At 32.5% G+C, this 20,094-nt stretch overlaps 1 protein-coding gene across 6 annotated transcripts in view; it reads left to right on the top strand.

Moving 5' to 3' along the window:
* Positions 1-20,094, top strand: part of DYNC1I2 (dynein cytoplasmic 1 intermediate chain 2) — a 53,747-nt gene that overhangs the window by 19,692 nt on the left and 13,961 nt on the right. For 3 of the 6 annotated variants that reach the window (XM_036023296.1, XM_028508410.2, XM_036023295.1), the window contains exons 5-14: positions 1,593-1,652; positions 3,815-3,930; positions 14,114-14,209; positions 14,422-14,584; positions 14,691-14,790; positions 15,516-15,641; positions 16,556-16,702; positions 17,058-17,171; positions 17,486-17,619; positions 18,482-18,626. In XM_036023296.1, the coding sequence (XP_035879189.1) occupies positions 1,593-1,652; positions 3,815-3,930; positions 14,114-14,209; positions 14,422-14,584; positions 14,691-14,790; positions 15,516-15,641; positions 16,556-16,702; positions 17,058-17,171; positions 17,486-17,619; positions 18,482-18,626 (1,201 nt within the window). The remainder of the gene's footprint in view (positions 1-1,592; positions 1,653-3,814; positions 3,931-14,113; positions 14,210-14,421; positions 14,585-14,690; positions 14,791-15,515; positions 15,642-16,555; positions 16,703-17,057; positions 17,172-17,485; positions 17,620-18,481; positions 18,627-20,094) is intronic. The other 3 variants (XM_028508414.2, XM_028508412.2, XM_036023297.1) reach the window with 1 other exon arrangement.

Raw genomic sequence — 20,094 nt, 5'->3', positions numbered from 1 at the left:
GTGGTAATTTATGAATAAATGTAAAAGGCCATGAAAAATGATATTTCTCTAACTTCACATTTCATTAGGTTTCTAGTTCACTTTCTCAATCACTTCTATTATCTCAAATTTAGGTGGCAGTAGTTATTCTATTGGGAAATTCATGCCTCTTTGTTCCTTTTTTCCATTCTTGATCAGTTTCTTTCTCAGGCTTTTAGATTATGGGAATTTTACTTTATATGTCTGCAGGTGCCTTTAATAAATGTAATTGCATATATTGTTCAGTGTGTTTAGTACTGGCCGTATTTTGCAGCAAAGTGTTACTTGATGTTAGACTAAAATGACGTCTTCAGCAAGGAGTTCTATGTTACTGATAACAGCTTGAGCTCTCATATAAAATAAGCGCTGTGGACCGAACATTCCTAGGACAGCATTTCATAGAACCCCTTCTGGTTTAACAAAGCCTATGTTTGTTGCTGTTCATTGCTTTGTACAAAGTAAATCTCTGTGGCCTCCTTCTTTGCATACACATAATACTGCTTAAATCCCAGGATCTTTATATTTCTAAAATGAAGAATTCATCTAGTTCAAGTCAACTGATTGTTTTTATTGATAAATTGCATAAGCAAGTGAAGTATAGAAATCATTTGTTTTATTTAAATATTATAGCCATTTTAGTCATACATTATCACTTATATGAGAAACAAATATTTTGACAAAAATGGTAGCACTAAATGTATTGTGCTTAACTTTTTAATAAGGATTATGAACACCATACAGTACTGTACATAATTATTTTATAAGAATGCCATTGTGACAAAGTACCTTTTGTTCTAGTAATGACTAGATTTCACTTAAGTGGAAAATATCCCAGTAGACAAACCTAAAGCACTACTGAATATTTATTTAGGATCAGTATTCTCCAAAAACTTAGTTTAGGTAAATCCTTTGAACATAAAATATTTTTTCTGGGAAAAATCTATTTCTTCCTGGAGACAGAAATCTTTAGCTACTTTCTAAAGCAGATGACATGTAAGCCCAAGGCAGTGCTTAACCCATAAATTACATAAGGGTCACATTTTGGAAACTCTAGCTATTTCATATCCCAGTGGAATAGTCTTTGGCTTTCTTACCGAAAGGCTTATGTGTTGACTCATTTCCTTTACCAATATGACAATTTCCTACACACATTTAATGCTTTGGGCAAGATTATGATATGTTAACTAAGATGTCTTTACTAATGTTTTTTTCATTAGGAAACTTTAATTTTAAACTATTTTTATAGTCTAGCTTATTATTATCCAAAAATAATGTATTATTTGTGTTGTTGAATGCTTGGCTGTTCCTGTCCATCCATGATTGTGCAATATTAGCTTCCCATAATCTGAAAATACTGTCTTTTAACTAATCTAGGTTGCATGTTTGCATCTTTAACTGTATTATGCTTATTGCATGCACTAGAGCATTGAGTGATACCTGGTGTTTTTTTCATACTAACCAGAACATGTGGTTTTTAATTGTGAACAGTACTTTAGCTATTCATAGAATGTATTTGCTTGACTAATTTATGGCCTTTTCTGCTAATGCTTCATGGTTGCCCTACAACCATTTAGGACGCTGCATTGGGATACAGATCCATCAGTTCTTCAGCTTCACTCAGATTCCGATTTGGGGTATTGAATAGATTTTTACCTTCCCTTTTTAATAATTAATTTGATTCTTTGTGAAACTGTCCTAATTTTATTTTGCTTAAATTTGTAATATGCAGTTTATGTTAACAAAAGTTATATTTTACTGTGACACCTCATTTATCCTCTATCATTTAGTGAAAGAAATATTCTATGTGTCTGATTTTCTAGGAGCCCTAAATCTGCCCGTTTAAGTGTCTAGATTCCTTTTTTTATTTCTATATTTTTGATGTAAGTTTTTTAAAGATGTATTACAAACTTCCCAGACTTTTAATATATATTCTACATGTAATCAAACATTTTCTGGATTACTCGCAATGAATATTAATTTATTTTCCTGTATTAAAATTCACTGATGATTTCTAATGTTTTGAGAGAAATAGAGCTGTTGGTCTCTATACTGTGGCCCTAGAGTGCTGTTGATTTATTAATTTATTAGTTCTGTTTTTCAACTCAATTATTTATTCTAGTCCCCAGTGCAAAATGTAAATGTTTGCTGCTGCCCCTGTGCCTGACTGAGGTGCTATTTTCTCTTGCAAATTTGCAGCTTGTAAAACATATAACCAATAACTTTAAAATTATGTCTAAAGTAAGAATAAATAAGCCTTGAATTGCAGGTAATAAATGCATAGGAGCTTCTTGTTCATTAGCTGGAAGGCCTCTCTATTGGTTGATCTGAGGCTCCCCTGCCCCCAATTGCTTCCTTATTCTCAGTAAATGTGGCTGTTGGATAAGTGAGGTATTACCTCCCTACTTCTACCTTTAAATCTTAGAATATTTTGTTCTAATATTGTGATTTTTATCTCTTAGATCCCATTTATACTCAAGTTAGTAACTTGTACTAATGTTGTTGGCTTGATCATATTTCCCAGATATGTGAGTGCTTCCCTTTTCATGTGGTTCACATCTTAAAAATCAGAATATAATGTTTCTTATTTCAATTTTCTTAGAACACTAGATTATTAAACTACTTATATTTTCTCATTTAATTTTTTGATTATGCTTTTTCTTTAAGGCTAAGATATTCATAAAATAGAAAATGCATTAATAATTTCTTATGCCCTATATTGAGGATCTTAGAGAAAATTAATTTTTTTCTTTTTTTTAATTTATTTTAATCATTGTTCAAGTGAAAATTAATTTTTTAAATGTACTAATTTTATTATACTTTTTAATACAGGATTTTGAAAAGGATGTTTATATAAGAAAAATGTTATATATTACCAATGACATATATGTATAGTTCAGATACCCTACTTGATAATTTGGAAGTTACAGCAGTGTCTTTATTAGATCCTTTTAAGACAGCTTCATAATTGAGAACTTCTTTGGGAGTTTGGATGCATACTTTATCTAGTTTAGAATTTAAACATCTGATATAATAACCAAGAAAAGATCCCCCAGATACCTAATAAAAGATATTTTTCAACTTTTTTCTGTTTGTCAAGTAAGAATATTTTTCCTCTATTTAAAATAGAAATGACTTTAGTAGTTTCAGTAGTTTTTTGTGGTATTCAAAAAATCTGTTGCTTTAGTTTAGATAGAAAGTACCTGCACTGTAGTTTGTCCATATATGAATCAAGGACGACGTATACCATGCAGATATTAGCAATGTAAGTTTAAATATTTTATTTTAAAATCTAAACTGACTGTATGGTTCTCAATTTCTTCTAAGTAGAAAAAAAGGTTTTCAGTAGAAACCTATTTTTCAGTCTTAAAAGTGAAGGGAACTGAACGTGGTCTGAGTGAGATCCATATTCTCTGACTTTCAAAACAGTCCAGAATAGCATCCCTGCTAAAAAATGTTCTTATAGCTAACCGTATTCAGCAGACCACTCTGAAATTCCTATCCTCTTACTCTATTATTACCCAGACATTTGCTCTAAGAAACTAATTATTTGCCTTTTTAAGGAGAAAAATAAATACCTTGAGTAATTCAGAAATGTGTTTTGTTTTTACTACATTCTAATTCTTTTGTTAAGATAAAGCCAATTGCTTGTTCATCTAAAATTTCTTGAGTAAAACAGGGATTTAAATTACAATGTTGGATACACAATGTTTAATTCTTTCCCAAAATAACATGGTTTGATGTGTAGTCAAATGTGTCATTTGTTGTATTTTAAAACATTTGTGTTCACTTTATTTAGACGAGGACCTATTAAACTTGGAATGGCTAAAATTACACAAGTTGATTTTCCTCCTCGAGAAATCGTGACATATACCAAGGAAACTCAGACTCCAGTTATGGCTCAACCCAAAGAAGGTGAATATCTGTCCTTAATATGATTGTCATTAATTCCTCCCCTCCATTTTTTAATAAGTGGATTCTTTCTCTTTTTTTCTTACTTTTTTTTTAATTTTTGGCATATTTTCTTAGGGTAAAATGCCATAAAACTAATGCTTGCAGGGGTGTCCAACCTTTTGGCATCTCTGGGCCACACTGGAAGAAGAAGAGTTGTCTTGGGCCACACATAAAGTATACAAACACTGCGAAAACTGATGAGCAAATTAAGGTTTTAAGTAAATGTACGATTTTGTGTTGGGCTGCGTTCATAGTCAGCTTGGGCCCCTGGTTGGACACCCCTATTGGGTTTCTGTACTTAGGTATTTGTCTTTCAGAGTTTTAAAACTTTTTCTTTTAAAAGTTAATGGAGTATAAGCTGTATGTGTGGTTTAGTTTTGTTGACATAAATTTAAGTCGGTCTTCATTTTGTCATTAATATGTACAGTTTTAGAAGCAGATTTGCTTAGGGATGTTCTATTTCTGTCATTGAGCATAATTCTTCCCTACAAAAGCATGTATCCCACAGTGAATGAAATCATATAAATATTTTCTGTAGAGCATACTATATTCTAATATGTCGTGATGCTATAATTATTATCCATATTAATTAACAAATTTTGATCTAATTCTTAAATTTCTTTGTTTATGATCAAAGGGCTCTACTATGTTGATTATATAGCAGCCTTAAATCTCTGTGTAATAGAGGGAAATATACACACACATAATATTGAATGTGGACTACTTTAATTTTTAAAGCGGAAAGAGTTACCATTTTTACATCGGGGACTAATTTTTTAAATCTCATCAGATAGCTTATGATTCAAGCATAAATTTAATAGATATGATAGTCCTTGTTTTTCCCAGTGAGGCTAAATTTATGTCATACATATAAGAGGTTTACGTAAGATCCCTACTACAAATGTATAGTTTCTTGTCTAAAGCCCTGGGGTCATATATGTATTTGAAATCAGAATTTTTCAGATTTCAGAAAAGTGGTAAAATGTATGTACCATATATTGAATATAAACACATCATGGGCATTAATATTTGGGTGGCAAAAGATAAAAATATTCAAAATAAGATAAATAATATTATAAACAGCTTTACTTCTGGTTATGACAGGGTTTACCATCAAATGAGTTATGAGTTTTAGAGCTTTGATACTTTGAAATTGTGGGCCCTAATAAATTATCCTTTTAGCAGTCTGTGCCTAAAGAACATTTTTTTCTCCTTAGCTGGGAAAAGTTATTCCTATTTAATTATAGAACATCGAACATAAAAACTGTCAAATGTTTTTGTATAACTATGAGTTTTTTGACTTAGTAACAGATCATCATGCACTTTTAACAATTCTCCTTTTTCTGCCCACTGAGAGAAATGAAATTAAATACCTTAAGTTTTTTCTTGTACCCAATGGAGTTGACATTACCATACATACATACTTTGAAAAATTTGAGGAAATCAGGGTAACATTTTTATCTAAGTATCTTTTTACTTCACCATGTAAGTGTTCATTTCTATGGATACATTTTTTTCATTCCCGTTGCTCCTTTGGTTGGTAAGATAGCTTTCACAGGTGCAAAACTCTCATCTTAGAAGAAAAAATGAATTATGGTAAACTTGTTTGAAATATAAGCAATTAAAAAAAAGAAAATAGAAAAGACAGTGTTGAACTAGCAGTATGGAGAATATTAGTACTGCAGATTCCATAATATCCAGAAAGTATTATTTTATTAGCTAGTATATTAATTCAAGTATTACAATGTCTGTCTTTTGGAGCTACATTATGACATGTGTTAACTCAGAAAGTTTACCAAAATTGTAAGAATGAGGCACAATGACTCATTTTAAAAGTAAATTAGGCTTTTTTCTCCATCTAATAATTTGGAAATTTATTTTGTATTATACCATTATGCTTATGAAATACATTTTGGATTGTTTGAAATGTAAAATTTCTGAAGCTATTTTGGATAATGCCTATTATAATATACCTATAATTATATTCAGTTTACATAAAAACTTTAATTTTTAAGAATAATTTTTTCTAATTATAATAGTATATAATAGAGAATTTAGAAAATACAGAAAGGATATAAAGAAGAAATGTCTATGATACCACTGTGTAATAGCCATTGTTCATATTTTGTTTTCAGTCAGTTTTCTATGATATGTATTTTTAGAAATAAACATGGTTTTATATCCTTGAAATTTTCATTTTTAATTGCTTATTTTTGAGATGCATATAAATTTTAAAATATAAACATATAACTTATTGCCTTTGAACCAATTTGATGTATACCTACATATTTAAGATTGACATATTTCAAATATTTTTTCCATTTTTTTTTTTTAAAGATTTTATTTATTTATTTTTAGGGAGGGAAGGGAGGGGAGACAGAGAGAGAAAGAGAGAGAGAGAGAGAGAGAGAGAGAAACATCAATGTGCGGTTGCTGGGGGTTATGGCCTGCAACCCAGAAATGTACCCTGGCTGAGAATCGAACCTGGGACACTTTGGCTCCCAGCCCGCGCTCAATCCACTGAGCTATGCCAGCCAGGGCTTATTTTTTCCATTTTTATTTCGCAAGTAATTAAAAAATTAGAAACAGTCATGATTTGTTACATAAGCTGATGTCCCAAAAGTACATGATAAACTATTCTTTTCAGTTTGAAATTATTTGGGACAAGGCTTTAGCATCATCATACTTCTTCTTTGACAAATTTTTCATGAAATATGGACTGTTTCTTCTTCAGTGCAGTGCCTGGTCCAAATAATTCCTGGTCTACAGTGAGTACTCAATAAATATTTGGTGAAGGAATTACTCTTACCTCCTCAGTAGAATGGTTTTGTTTACTTAAGATGTTTATTTTCATATGTTTATTCTGGAAGTAACTAGTGGGAAAATAGGTTGTTTTCAAGTCTTAATGCTACAATATAATTACTGATAAAGTTGGTGAAAAAGTATGATTAGTCTTAGTTCTTGGTTTTAATGACTATCTTGTATTGTAATCTTACTTGTTCTGAGACCCTTAAATGAAACCATTACCGATTCTCCTTTAAGGCCTTCCTGAATTCCATGATGACATGCTGGGTAGATGCAAACGTGTGCTGTTATTTTGTGATCTATGTATCCCCTCTGAATGCTTTGAACAAAATTGAACTTATTAGCATCTTTCAAATATATTTTTTTATCTATTCATTTGTAACAGTTCATCAAACTTCATGCTCAAATTGATTACTGAAAGTTTTAACAGCAAAGAGTGTCTACTACATGTCAGGGATAGTGTGAAGCACTTTACATTACTTCTGATTCTCTCACCAAAACCCTTAGTTAAGTATTGGTACTGTTTGTGTTCATGAAGAAGCTGAAGCTGAAAGAAAGAATTTATCAAGGGTCACAAAGCTAATAGCTAAGATTCTAAATCAAATCTGACTGATTCCAAGATGTGCTTTCTCTCTCATGCTGCCACTGTAGCAGCACTTTCCTGCTTTTATGATAACCTGTGGTAAGAAATTCAATTAATATTACAGTGCAATACAAACATAGATACAGATGACTAACTGAAACAAAGATTTTATGAAATAGCACCTTCCCTGTCCTTGCTATATTTCACTTTTTTAAATGTTGGCCATTATGTACTTAATTTATTGGTTTAGATCTGCAGTTTGATAAATACTTCATTATAGTTCACTTATTTATTGGTATATGCATCAGGATAATGTTGTTTTATAGTGATTATCCAAGAATAATAAGTTAACAGCTTTGCTCTTTCATGGTATTAGATAGAATTTTTCTTATTTTCACTGATAGAAGGGGAAAGTGACAAGATGGGTGAACTGAGCCTAGTTTTTAATCAGCACCATTGAGGCAGACGTACCTTTAAAATTTGTCTGAGGACTAGACTTAGTTATTAATTTTACAAAGGTTCATATTTATTCATTTGCAACCTAATAAGTATTGATTGATTCTATAGGTTTATTGAGTATATGATATATATGAAGGTACTGGATTATCCTTTCTTTGTTGTTTTTAGTTTCAGACTGAGGTATGTAATTGAAGGAGAGGAAGAAATACATCCCTATACCATGCAGCCATCCTTAGCCTTTGGAACTATTTATAAAAATTAGATAATTTTCTTTCTATATTATTATAATTATTTTCATATCTAGGGCTCTTACATTAAGTTCCTTTTCCCAATTTGTGGAAGTTTTTAGAAAGAGGGGGGAAAAAAAGCCCTGAAATTAAGTTTGTATAATGAAAACACTTGTACTTATCCATTACTTTAATACAGTGATTCTCAAACTTAGCCTGGCTGGTTCCCATTGAAGAATTATGTAACAAATTCCAAAACTCACCATGAGACAAAATTGCAGAAATCACAATTTGAGTGTAACAGACAGTAAATTAAACTTGGATAGGCAGTATAATCAGTGCAGAAGTAATGTGAGTTACCAAATTGAAGATAAAAATTGGTCTTAGATTTAACTCTTATCTTTCTCTCATTTTCTTAAATGGCATGAACCTATTCTTTTAAAAGGCAGTAGTTTTTATCCTGCCTTGTTTTTTCTTTTTCTCCATTCTATCCATCTTCTTGCTTTCAAGTTTACTGTGTAAGTTGGTGGTACTGTTTCAGAACTGAGGTTCTTTGCTGTCTTAAAGTGCCTACTGTGAATGAAATTGACTAGGAACATGGGAACTCAGTCAATTTCATTCTCTGCAGGTAGAAAGCTTCTCATGGCAGGAGGACGGTCCCCACAGTTATACTCCTGGAAAAGTTACTTTTTCCCCTTACCTTTTAACAGTTTTTAACTTTTTTGAAAAATGGCATTTTTATTATTCACCTCTCAGTGTGGATTTTTGTTGCTATTTTTAGAAACTTTTTTTAAGAGAAAAAATCCTAAAGGTTATCTACTAATCATCTTGTTTACAACTGAGGCCTGGGGAAGTTGGTTGATGGGCCTGTGGTCACAATGTGGTGAGAATATCAGGGCTACCTGCCTTTTAATTTCTAGTAAAGTGTTATTTTTTTCATACCATTCCTTTTTATTATCTGAACGAATTTTGCCATTACTTTTGGTATTGGTTTAGTAGCCAGATGTTTTAATCAGGTACATGTTAATTAACATTTATATTGTGTAGGAAACTGTTATATGTAAATAGCTTTTAATTTTTTATTGCATGATCTTAACATCTAGAATTAACACTTACTAAGTAAACTAAATTTGTGGGCCTGTGGTTAATACTAACCTTGTCTAAAATGTGTTTTTAAAAAATTCTGGAATATAATAACATAGAAAAGTTAGTTTTAACCCTCAGAGAATCTGTGAGAATATAAATATAATTCCAAACTTAGGCATTTGTTCTTAATCTTGAATGAAAGAGTTTAATCAGCATACCTGAAATTGTGGTCTCAGAGAAATGTAATATTTATGAGAGCATAGATCACAGATTCTGTGTAAATTATGCCAGTACTGCCTAAATAAAATCTGAATTTTGTATGAAAAGACCATGTACAGAGACAAATTCTGTGTTAAAGTTAATAGTATAGAGTGTTACTCCTTTCTTAAATGTTCCCCAAATTAGCATTAGCTCTGTATTCAAAATATCTTCTGACTAAAAAGTCTGCTATATATTTTTCTTTGTTGAAGATCTAAATTATTAAGGAAATTCAAGTGATCTTGCATCTTACTCTAGATGTTTAAAAAAATGAAAGGAATGGATTCCCTTGATACGTTCATGAAACTTTGTCCCAATATAAATTTTCTCTTTTTTAAGCTTTTATTTATTTATTTTTAGAGAGAAAGGAAGGGGGGGAGAAGGAGCAGGAGAAAAACACCAATGTGAGAGAAAAATATCGATGGGTTGCCTCTCCAGGATGGAACCCGCAACCCAGGGATGTGGTCTGACCCAGAATTGAACTGATGACCTTTTGCTTCATGGGATGATGCCCAGCCCACTGATCCACACTGGTCAGGGCCCAGTATAAAGTCCCTTAATAATGATTTTAAAGAGTAGGGTATAAGAAGATGAAATTATGGACAAATGGATTGAAGTGAAGTGATTCAAATGATGTTGATCTAAGAAAGGATTATTTTGAAAATATTAACAGAAAATCATTCATATCTGACCTATATTTATAAATTAATGATTGCAGCATTTCCCACTAATATGCTCATGTTCTGAAATATGTTTATAAAGTTACTCATGTTGAATTTTTGTAAATTAAAGTATATTTTTATATGCAACAAATTCCTGATTTTTAAAACTCAGGGGCAACTTTCTTTGTACCATATTGAATAATTGGACTACTTTTTAAATTAGGTATTCTTCATTGGATTAAACTTCAACTAGGGTACATCAGAATAATGAAACTATTTATAAACAACAAATGTATTTTTTAAACAACATTAATCGACTAATGATAGGATTTGTTTTTCATTTCATGTTGAAAATTGTGATAAGTGATAGATTAAAAATTATCAGTGGTTAGTGAGGATTTTCCAGGCTTTTGCATATTACCTGTTAAATGAGTTGTAATATTTTAAAATAATTCAAAGTGTACTTTGTAGCTTATTCTTATCTTAGATGTCTCTGAAATGTAATATGACATACAGATGAGAAAACTTGCTCTTAAGACTCCCTTCAGTTTAACAAAAGCCACCCATTTCACAGGTGATTTAACTTTGATTAACCTACTGCATTGTAACAGATTATTCTGACAACTGGAATTTCATTCTTTGGTATTATTTCTAGGTGCAGTTTAATTTACAGAACAGCTTTTCTTTCCATCTCACCAAAATACATCACAATTTTGATGTTAACTCAGAGTAAAAATTCATTGGTTCATTAAACCTAGTCTTAGCATTCATTGACAAGAGATTTGTCATTTTAAAAGTAACTGCTACTTTTATGCATTCTTTACTGCTCAGTTTATAACCTTAGATTCCCTGTCAGAGAAAGCATGGAGTTAACCACTTAGCATATTGCAATGAATATTCATCAATACATTGATGTGACATGGCAGTCCCATTTTTCAGTCTTCCTGCTCTGTTGTAATCTTTTTCACTTTTAAACATATTATAGCTTATCATGTAATAGGGACTAGCTTAGAAAATCTTTAGAATTGTAATATTTTGGTCATGTTAATAGTCCTTTGGTAGCTATTATATTAGTTTTTAATAAGAGAAATATATTTGTTTCAGGAACATTCTCTAATCTGATGTTACTGATGTTAAGCATTTTTGCCAAATATTTGGTGTATATATAGGTAATTGTTTAAGATCGTCTTTATAATAAAAATATCGTTTTGCATTTCATAAGAATAGCAGGTCATTTATTTTTTATGTGCCTTGAAATTTTATCAAGTTTAATCATTTTTATGAAGCTTGGGTTTAAATACCTGTCATAGTTTTTAAATGAGTTTTTAATCAATGTGGAAAGGGAGGTATGCACATTCATTCTGAAATTAAATCCTGAAAACATATATTTAAGTAGTTAATACTTATCATTCAATAACTAAAACAATCTACATAGGCAAATAGACATGGCAGATGCCATATAGTGGGTAGATATAGATCACTGTCTGACATACTTCATCTACATTTTAAATTTTAAAAGAAAAAGAGTATCTATAAACAAGATCTTTTCTGTTAAATATGTAGATTATGAGGTTACTTAGCACTGAAGTACTGACCATATGCATTATGACAGGAATTTGACACCTGTCATTGGAAATGGTACTTAGAAGCCGTATAATGCAACAAAGTTGAAGGAGGGGAATATGATGTGGGTAGGAGGCTGTAATTTATAATTCACAGTGCTGAAGAATGACCTGTCCAGTTTGATTCAAAATCCCTGTCTTTGATTTTAGGGTTTACATACAGTGAATGCTACTAGTAAACAAAATTGATTAGGATAATTGATAGTATTAGCAGAAAATGGATATATATACACGTGTATGTGTATGTACATGTATATTCCCAGACTTCATTTTTAATTGAAATAACTATCTTATTCTAAAGGTCAACTTTTAAATTAAATGTAATTAAATTATTTTATTACATTACACCTACAGGTGACTTACTTTATAGTAGGATTTCATTCTAATGTTTGAGCAGTAGAATATAGAATTGTTACCAGTTATACTGTTTTCAGATTAATAATCCGTTGTGTATGAGAATTCATCTAAAAAAGGAGTACTATCTTTCTGTTTCTCTGTGTGATTATATTGTCCCCAAAAAGCTTTCATTTTTTAAGTAGCACAAAAGCTGTAATTGGCATGCTTTGTAAGGAAGTGTCAATGTGCAAGAGAGTGGCGATCACTAAGAATTCTTTTACGTGTTCTTTCCCCTTTGCACCACCGCCTCCTCAGCGGGGTCACTGAGATCACTAGCTTTTCTTGAAATGGCCATTTTCACTGGCAGGTGCATTATACCCTGTATTTTCAGATTGTTTTTCCATTCTGAATGTTTGGCAGGTTGATTGCTCTGGCTGCATTGACGGAGAAAGGGCTGACAAATGCGGTTGGGCTGGCTGAAAAGACAGTGATTACTGTTTTCCTTTGTGGCTGATTGAGGCCCTTGAAAGGAAAAATTTTAACCTTCACCATTTGGTTCAAAAGTATGAGCATATATTGAAATCATTCGTGCCATTTATCCTAGTTCTGTAAACTTGTCAGAACGTAAAAATCACTCTATTTCAAGTAATGTAGGATTGGCATACGTCATTATCATTTTGATTAAGTTGGAGGTTGTATCATTGTGTGCATTATACAGTGTCATTTAAAGCTTTCTTTCCTACAGCTACAGTTATATTTTTATTGCTTATGCTATAGAGTTAGAAAGATTTTCATAGCTCTCCAAACCTAACACTATGTGTGTGGTTTGGCAGCTGGTGTGGCCTACAAGCTGCATTTTGTTTGCAGGGTAAAGGCTTATCTGTAGGCCTCCTGGAGTGTGGGTAATTGCACGGCTCACCATTGGGGAGAGACAGGATTGGAAGCAGTCAAGCGGAAGAATGTTATGCCATCCCATTGCCACCACGTAGCAGAAAGACACAATCCCAGCAGTGCCATCTGGTTGTTGCTATCTAGTCAGCTGGCCTGGCTGCTGGGACCGTGACTTGGCAGCTGGTTCCCATCCTTGGCCATTCTTTTGTGTATGTTGTATGTATGTATGTTTTAGATAATTTTGAACATGGGTCAGGGAAATGACTATAACTAACAAGTAAAGTTCCCTTATTGAATAGGCTCTCATTACTTGAGATGCACTCTGCTGTATATGCCTGCTGCTGTTCCCTTATAGACAAATGACACATCTGTTTAGGCAATAAAAATAAGTGTTTTCTCTGTAAAAATCCATCTCAGTATGTAGTGAAAGAGAAGATAGGGAGAGTTGTCTGTTCTGTAACATTTTAGAATAAGTGCTTTTAAGTTATTTCCTGGTTTGGGAATGTAAGAGGACATTTGTAATAAAAAAAAAAAGGTCTTATTATAAACATATAAAATTTCAATATGTATTTTTATTCAAGTTAAGAAAATATTATTTTAAATGCTTATTGCCACATTATATAACGATAGATAATGAGACATGCATTTAAAATGACAGAATAGAAAATGTGGTCTCATAGCTATTATCTTTAAAATCTGCCTCTCAAATAGCAACCTGAGAGTTAATGTAAGCTGTCTTTATGCCATATGAAGACCCATTAGACACTGATGGTTTCAGATCACAAGTAAGCAGCCAGCTCTGTAGGCTATTTTAGACATTTGATTTTCTTCATTCTGCAGCATTAATGTGTCAGCATGCTACATAAAACTATGCAGGAGTAGCATGTTGTTCTGTCTGGAATGATAAATGCTTGCAAGCTTTTAGAGATTTCCATAAGGAATTCATCCTGGTTGCTTATATATCTTATTTCAGTTTCTGTAGCTACAGAATTTGGTATGAGTGTTGATGAGGTACCACATAGGTATGTATAAAAACCAGAGGGTTTTACTTAATCTTTCTTCAAAATTTGTTAGTAAAATTTGTATTATTTGTCCTTGTTCTGTCTTATCAGTGCTTTCCTTTTGCTTTTATGTAAAGAATTGTTATACTTTCTGCACAGTACCTCAAAATTATCCATTATTTTTATAAAAGTAATTTTTGTTCTGTTTTTTCAGATGAAGAAGAAGAAGATGATGTAGTAACTCCGAAACCACCTATTGAACCTGAAGAAGAGAAAACTTTAAAAAAAGATGAGGAAAATGATAGTAAAGGTATCTTAAAGAATTTAACTGGAAAAAAATGTTGTTGATTCCTATTAAGATTTCTTTTATTATTTATGTATAAAAGTAGAATAAAATGCTCTAAATCAAAGAGGTGAATCAGGTCGCAAAAGAATGTGTGATACTCATTGATCCAAACTAATGGTGAGTTGACCTGATTTGGCTCACATATATCAGACATCAGAAAAACATTTGTTTTCCAGCTCCCCCTCATGAGCTGACTGAAGAAGAAAAGCAACAAATCTTGCACACTGAGGAATTTTTAAGTTTCTTTGACCATTCCACAAGAATTGTAGAAAGAGCTCTTTCTGAGCAGATTAACATCTTCTTTGACTACAGTGGAAGAGATTTGGAAGACAAAGAAGGGTAACGTTTAATTGCTAAAATTACGGCTTCAGAATGTTAAATTATTTTCGGACTAAGAGCGAGAAGTTATAACACCATCTCTTTTTGGATGTGGTCTTTTCTGTAGAGAGATTCAAGCAGGTGCAAAACTGTCATTAAATCGACAGTTTTTTGATGAACGTTGGTCAAAGCATCGGGTTGTTAGTTGTTTGGACTGGTCATCTCAGGTAAATAATAATGACATTAGTTGCTATCAACTTTCTTGTTTTCCTCCTTTATTTTATTTTTTTTAATTTATTGAATCTATGGTGTGGCATTGGTTAATAAAATTATGGACTTCAGGTGTACAGTTCTATAATACATCGTCTATATATTGTACTGTGTGTTCACCACCCCAAGTCAAGCCTCCACCACCATTTATCCCCCTTTACCCTCTTCTGCCTCCCCGCAACTCCCACCTCCCTCTGGTGATCACCATACTGTTGCCTGTGTCTGTGAGTTTCCTTTCACCTTTTATTTTAATTATGGAAACTTTGTTCTTATATTCATTGTGCCTTATGTACTGTGGAAGGAAGGATTGGAAACATTACTTATATTTAAAAGTTAAGATTTTATTTATGTCACAACCCAGTTTTACTAATTTCAATTGTTCACCAAATCCTTTGGATAAAATTGTAACACATATATTAATGAAGTTAAATAATAGAACATTTCTGATTAGTATAAAAAGCATTTTAAATAGCTACATCAAAACATTTGAAATAACTGACTTTACTAATTCAAAGTTGTACTTACTAATGTTGCAGTGAGCATTACTCTAGAGATACCTTTTTTGATGAAATGTTAGGTATTTGTATTTCTAGAATAATCTGATAGACAATTGAGCAACTAGGAATATAAAATCAGTTCTTATTATCACAGCATTTTTTTTCTACTTGATTTTTGTGAGCAGTATCCAGAATTACTCGTGGCTTCCTATAATAACAACGAAGATGCTCCTCATGAACCTGATGGTGTGGCCCTTGTATGGAACATGAAATATAAAAAAACTACCCCAGAGTATGTGTTTCACTGCCAGGTAAAATGGTCTTTTAACAGTCTTCACCAAGTTAAAAATTCATTAATGAATTTAGACGAGTGCCTTTTTTCTTTTCTTGTCAACATGATGATTTCATTGGGTCGGCATTTGCTAAACCACCCTGTATTTGCAAGCAGATGTTAACAGAAAACTGAAGACTTCTCAGCTCCACATGATCTGCCTTTTGTAGTGTTTCTGACATCTCTTATAATGTTTAATCACACCTAAAGTTCTTTGCACTTGTGATTTTCTGTTATTGTGATTGATTATATAAAAGAAATCTTTTATAAAATGTCTTTTCTACAGGGAGTTTCTCAGGAACTAAAAATACAATTAGACTGTTGGCCCACTGAATGTACAATTAGACTGTTGGCCCACTGAATTACTTATACATGGCCTGAGGAGTTGGAACTAGATAGTTTTAAGTAGAAACATATGTTTGAAGTAGGAAACAGATGCAGAGTTTTAAAGTAGATTTAGTGGAAGGTTAGAATTTGCAAGCCTATTTTGGTTGCATACATTATAATCTTTTAATAATATAATAATTCTGAAAAAATACTTAACTAAAACTAGCTTATACTCTATTGTCAGGCTATTGTTAGAGGCTAATGCAGAGCCAGTTGTCCTTTGACTTAATACTGTAATCAAATAAAATAATTGTTTGCTTCCTTTATAAGTTACTTAAACATTTATGTTAGTAATCATTCCATTTGACTTTTTAGCAAAAACTATTCTAAAATAAATATAATTTTTTTTATTCTGGAACAAACAAAAATTTCAAATGAAGTTATTCTTTTCATAACCTCTAATACCTTATAATAAAGGGGAAAATGTTTTGGACATAGATTTATTTTTATAATTTGTCAGGCTTCTACCATTTTAATCTTAAGTATACAAATATTACTTATTTTCAGTCAGCTGTGATGTCTGCTACATTTGCAAAATTTCATCCAAATCTGGTTGTTGGTGGTACATATTCAGGCCAGATTGTGCTGTGGGATAACCGTAGCAATAAAAGAACTCCAGTGCAAAGAACTCCACTGTCAGCTGCTGCACACACAGTAAGTAGAGAGGTTATTTCCATTAGACCTCTGGGCTCCTTCACCATTAAATACTTAGTAGTGTCCATCAGAGTCGTCTCAGACTGCGTTTCCTTTGATGTATGAATTCCTCATCATTTAGCAACCAGGAACAAAGGTTTTCTTCTGTATTTTTGGAAATTTATTTTATTAGAAAGTCATCTCTCTCCTGAGACAACCTTTTGTTAATCAACAGAATATCATTAAACTTCACTTTTAAAAATGCCATGATGATACAAGACTGTTTCGATGTGAAATAATACCTGTGATTATGGAGTAAAACATTGTCTTATTTTTCGGTAAAAATCTCAGAAAACCTTAATATTTCTTTCTTCAGCATCCTGTATATTGTGTAAATGTTGTTGGAACACAAAATGCTCACAATCTGATTAGCATCTCTACTGATGGAAAAATTTGCTCCTGGAGTCTGGACATGCTTTCCCATCCACAGGTAGGCTCATCTTGGAAAACTTTGAAATTTTGAGGCAATTGTTGTTATTGTTCAAATCTATGTAAAACCCAGCTGATGTTTTTCAAAATGTTTTATAATGGTATTATGGTAACAGTTTATAAACCTAAACATGTGTTAAATATATTGGTTGCTTATTGTATATATATATTTCCAACCTGTTTCATTTAATCAGAGACAATCTATGTAAGTATATAGTAAAAGAATTGTTTGTAAACCAATTAACACTAGAATTTTTTTTAAAAAATTTAAAATTAGAAGTTTACAAAGTAATTGCCTTCATTTTTCCTGTGCAGGATAGCATGGAATTGGTTCATAAACAGTCAAAGGCGGTGGCCGTGACATCCATGTCCTTCCCTGTCGGAGATGTCAACAACTTTGTTGTGGGGAGTGAGGAAGGCTCTGTGTACACAGCATGCCGCCATGGCAGGTACATGTAAACTAGAATCCACGATTATTTAAAACTCTCCAATGACTGATCTCATTAAAACAAATTGCCCCTTGTTTAAGTAGAAATCTGTCCCCAAGCACTACTATTTGTGACAAATTACTTGAGGTCAGGTATACAAAATTTAAACAAATCCTTTTTTAAAAAATAAAAGGTTATTCTGGGTGCTGATGTGTCCTGAATATCGAGGGCTGTGGCATGCTGTGGTTTTGGATGTGCGCACGTGCTCCCAGAAGTCAGTGGTAGGAGATGACATTCAGCAGTTACAAACACAGTGTGCATGTGCCACATACTGACCTTTAAAATTGTAAATAAGATTTTCAGTCATTTTCCCATTTTATTTGGACTTTGAGCTTTCGTCTGTCCTCCTAATAATTGTACAGTAATGTCACGGACACGTTTTAAATTGACTAGTATTTCTCCTGCTGTTCAATCTGTTTTGAAATTGTTTGGCTGTACCTTATCAGTTGCTTCCTTAAAAAAAATTGAATGTCCAGTTTTCATCTCAAATACAGATCTCCTTCCCTTCAAAGCTTTTGATTTGAAAGTAGCTCAGATTTACTCTCTTACATGTAGCATCCCTTTGTCTCTACCACCTCAGGTAGTGAACTTTTGAGTTCTGTAGTCAACAGCATGATGTTTATGGTTCAAAATGTACTCACAGCTTTAGTAGGGCTATCAAACAGAGTAACACTCAGTTTAAGTTATTATGATGTGTTATGAGTACAGAGTTAAGTTTGTTGAAATTATGTCAGAAAGTCTAATATATAAACCATAAAAATAATGTCTTTGTAAGTGGTCATTTTACGAGAGATTTCCCTAACATTTTTACTTTTATGAATAGCAAAGCTGGAATCAGTGAGATGTTTGAGGGACATCAAGGACCAATCACTGGCATCCATTGTCATGCAGCTGTTGGAGCAGTAGACTTCTCACATCTTTTTGTCACTTCATCATTTGACTGGACAGTAAAACTTTGGACAACTAAGGTACCTAAAAACACACATCTGCTCATTTGCTTAGGTTTCTGACACAAGGTGGTGCTCTAATACTACATAGGAAAGATGAAAAGCTTTCTAATAGCTTAGCATGATTAACTGATAGATCAAATCAGATAAGAAGTTAGAAACAGAAGGAACTATTATTGGAGGTTATAGTTTTCATAAAAGTGTGCTGACAAATATGGTAACCCCACACACAGAGCCAAAGACCAGTCTTCCCACCAATTCAGGCTTTTCAAGCATAGAACTGTCTATCCTGCACTGAGTTGGAGAAAACACTCCTGAGCATCTCACATAGTGCCTCACATAACTGTCACAGCACAGAAATCATACATTTTTCTCTTTGGAGAGCTTTTCGATGCTTGTTCAAAACCACAGCATTTCACAGAACTGATGGAAAATAAAAGAGATAAAAATTGATGTACACTAAGTCCTGTATGGTAAGGCTACACATAATAAACCTGAATCATTAAGAAAGTGCATAAAGTTATAGATGCTTATATATTTTTGTTTTCCACAATAAATAATTTAGTAGGGTCTTGGGTTTTGTTTTTCTGTTGTTGTTTTTTTTTTTGTCTTGGTTTTAATAAGCTTTAGTTATTTGAAAACCCCGCTTAGGTTATAAAGTTCTTCCTGATTCTCCAGCAATTCCAGATACATGTGACATGGCCCTGCCTCACTGAGAGTCTCATGGCAAATCCAGCTTGGGAATGTTACTTTCTGTGATAGGCCTTATAATTTCATTTGACTCTAGTTTATTTTCAAGATTTTATTTATTTTTAGAGACAGGAGGGGAGGGAGAAAGAAAGGGAGAGAAACACTGATGTGAGAGAGAAACATCAATTGGCTGCCTCTCATAAGCAACCCAACCGGGAACTGAACCTGCAACCCAGGCATTTGCCCTGACCAGGAATTGAACTAGCAACCTTTCACTTTGCAGGATGACACCCAACCTGCAGAGCCATACCCATCGGGGCTGAGCCTATTTTAAAATTAAAAGCCTTGTCTTTGCTGTCTAACTTTTCTTAGTGTTACATTGTTGCTTGGGAAAGCTGTATCCTTGGAATATCAGGTTATATTTGAATTAAGTTAAATTTTAAGCTGTATTTTTCATGTTTCCATTGACCTTTTAAATAATTCACCATGAGACAAAGTTCAGAGACCTTATTTGATTCTTCCAAATTTTTTTTTTGATTCTTCAATTTTTTTTTTTGAGAAAACACCTATCGAGATATTTTTTAAGAGATGTTCTTTGCTGTTACAGTGAACTTATATTTGTTAATCAAATACTGGCTTCAGAAAACTGGGATGAGCTCACTGTTCACTATTATCCTTTTCTGATGCTTTCTTTCAGTCTAATATCAAGTGAATTAGAAGACTTCACATCTAAAATCTTGCCTTTTAAAATCAAGCATTTTCAGTTTGCCATTAGGCAGAAAAATAGTACTTACCTTTA

The sequence above is a fragment of the Phyllostomus discolor genome, chromosome 4, assembly GCF_004126475.2.
Source record: "Phyllostomus discolor isolate MPI-MPIP mPhyDis1 chromosome 4, mPhyDis1.pri.v3, whole genome shotgun sequence".
In the NCBI taxonomy this organism is placed as follows: Eukaryota; Metazoa; Chordata; class Mammalia; order Chiroptera; family Phyllostomidae; genus Phyllostomus; species Phyllostomus discolor.
The sequence above is the reverse complement of the archived record's forward strand: the minus strand, read 5'-3'. Positions and strand labels throughout refer to the sequence as shown.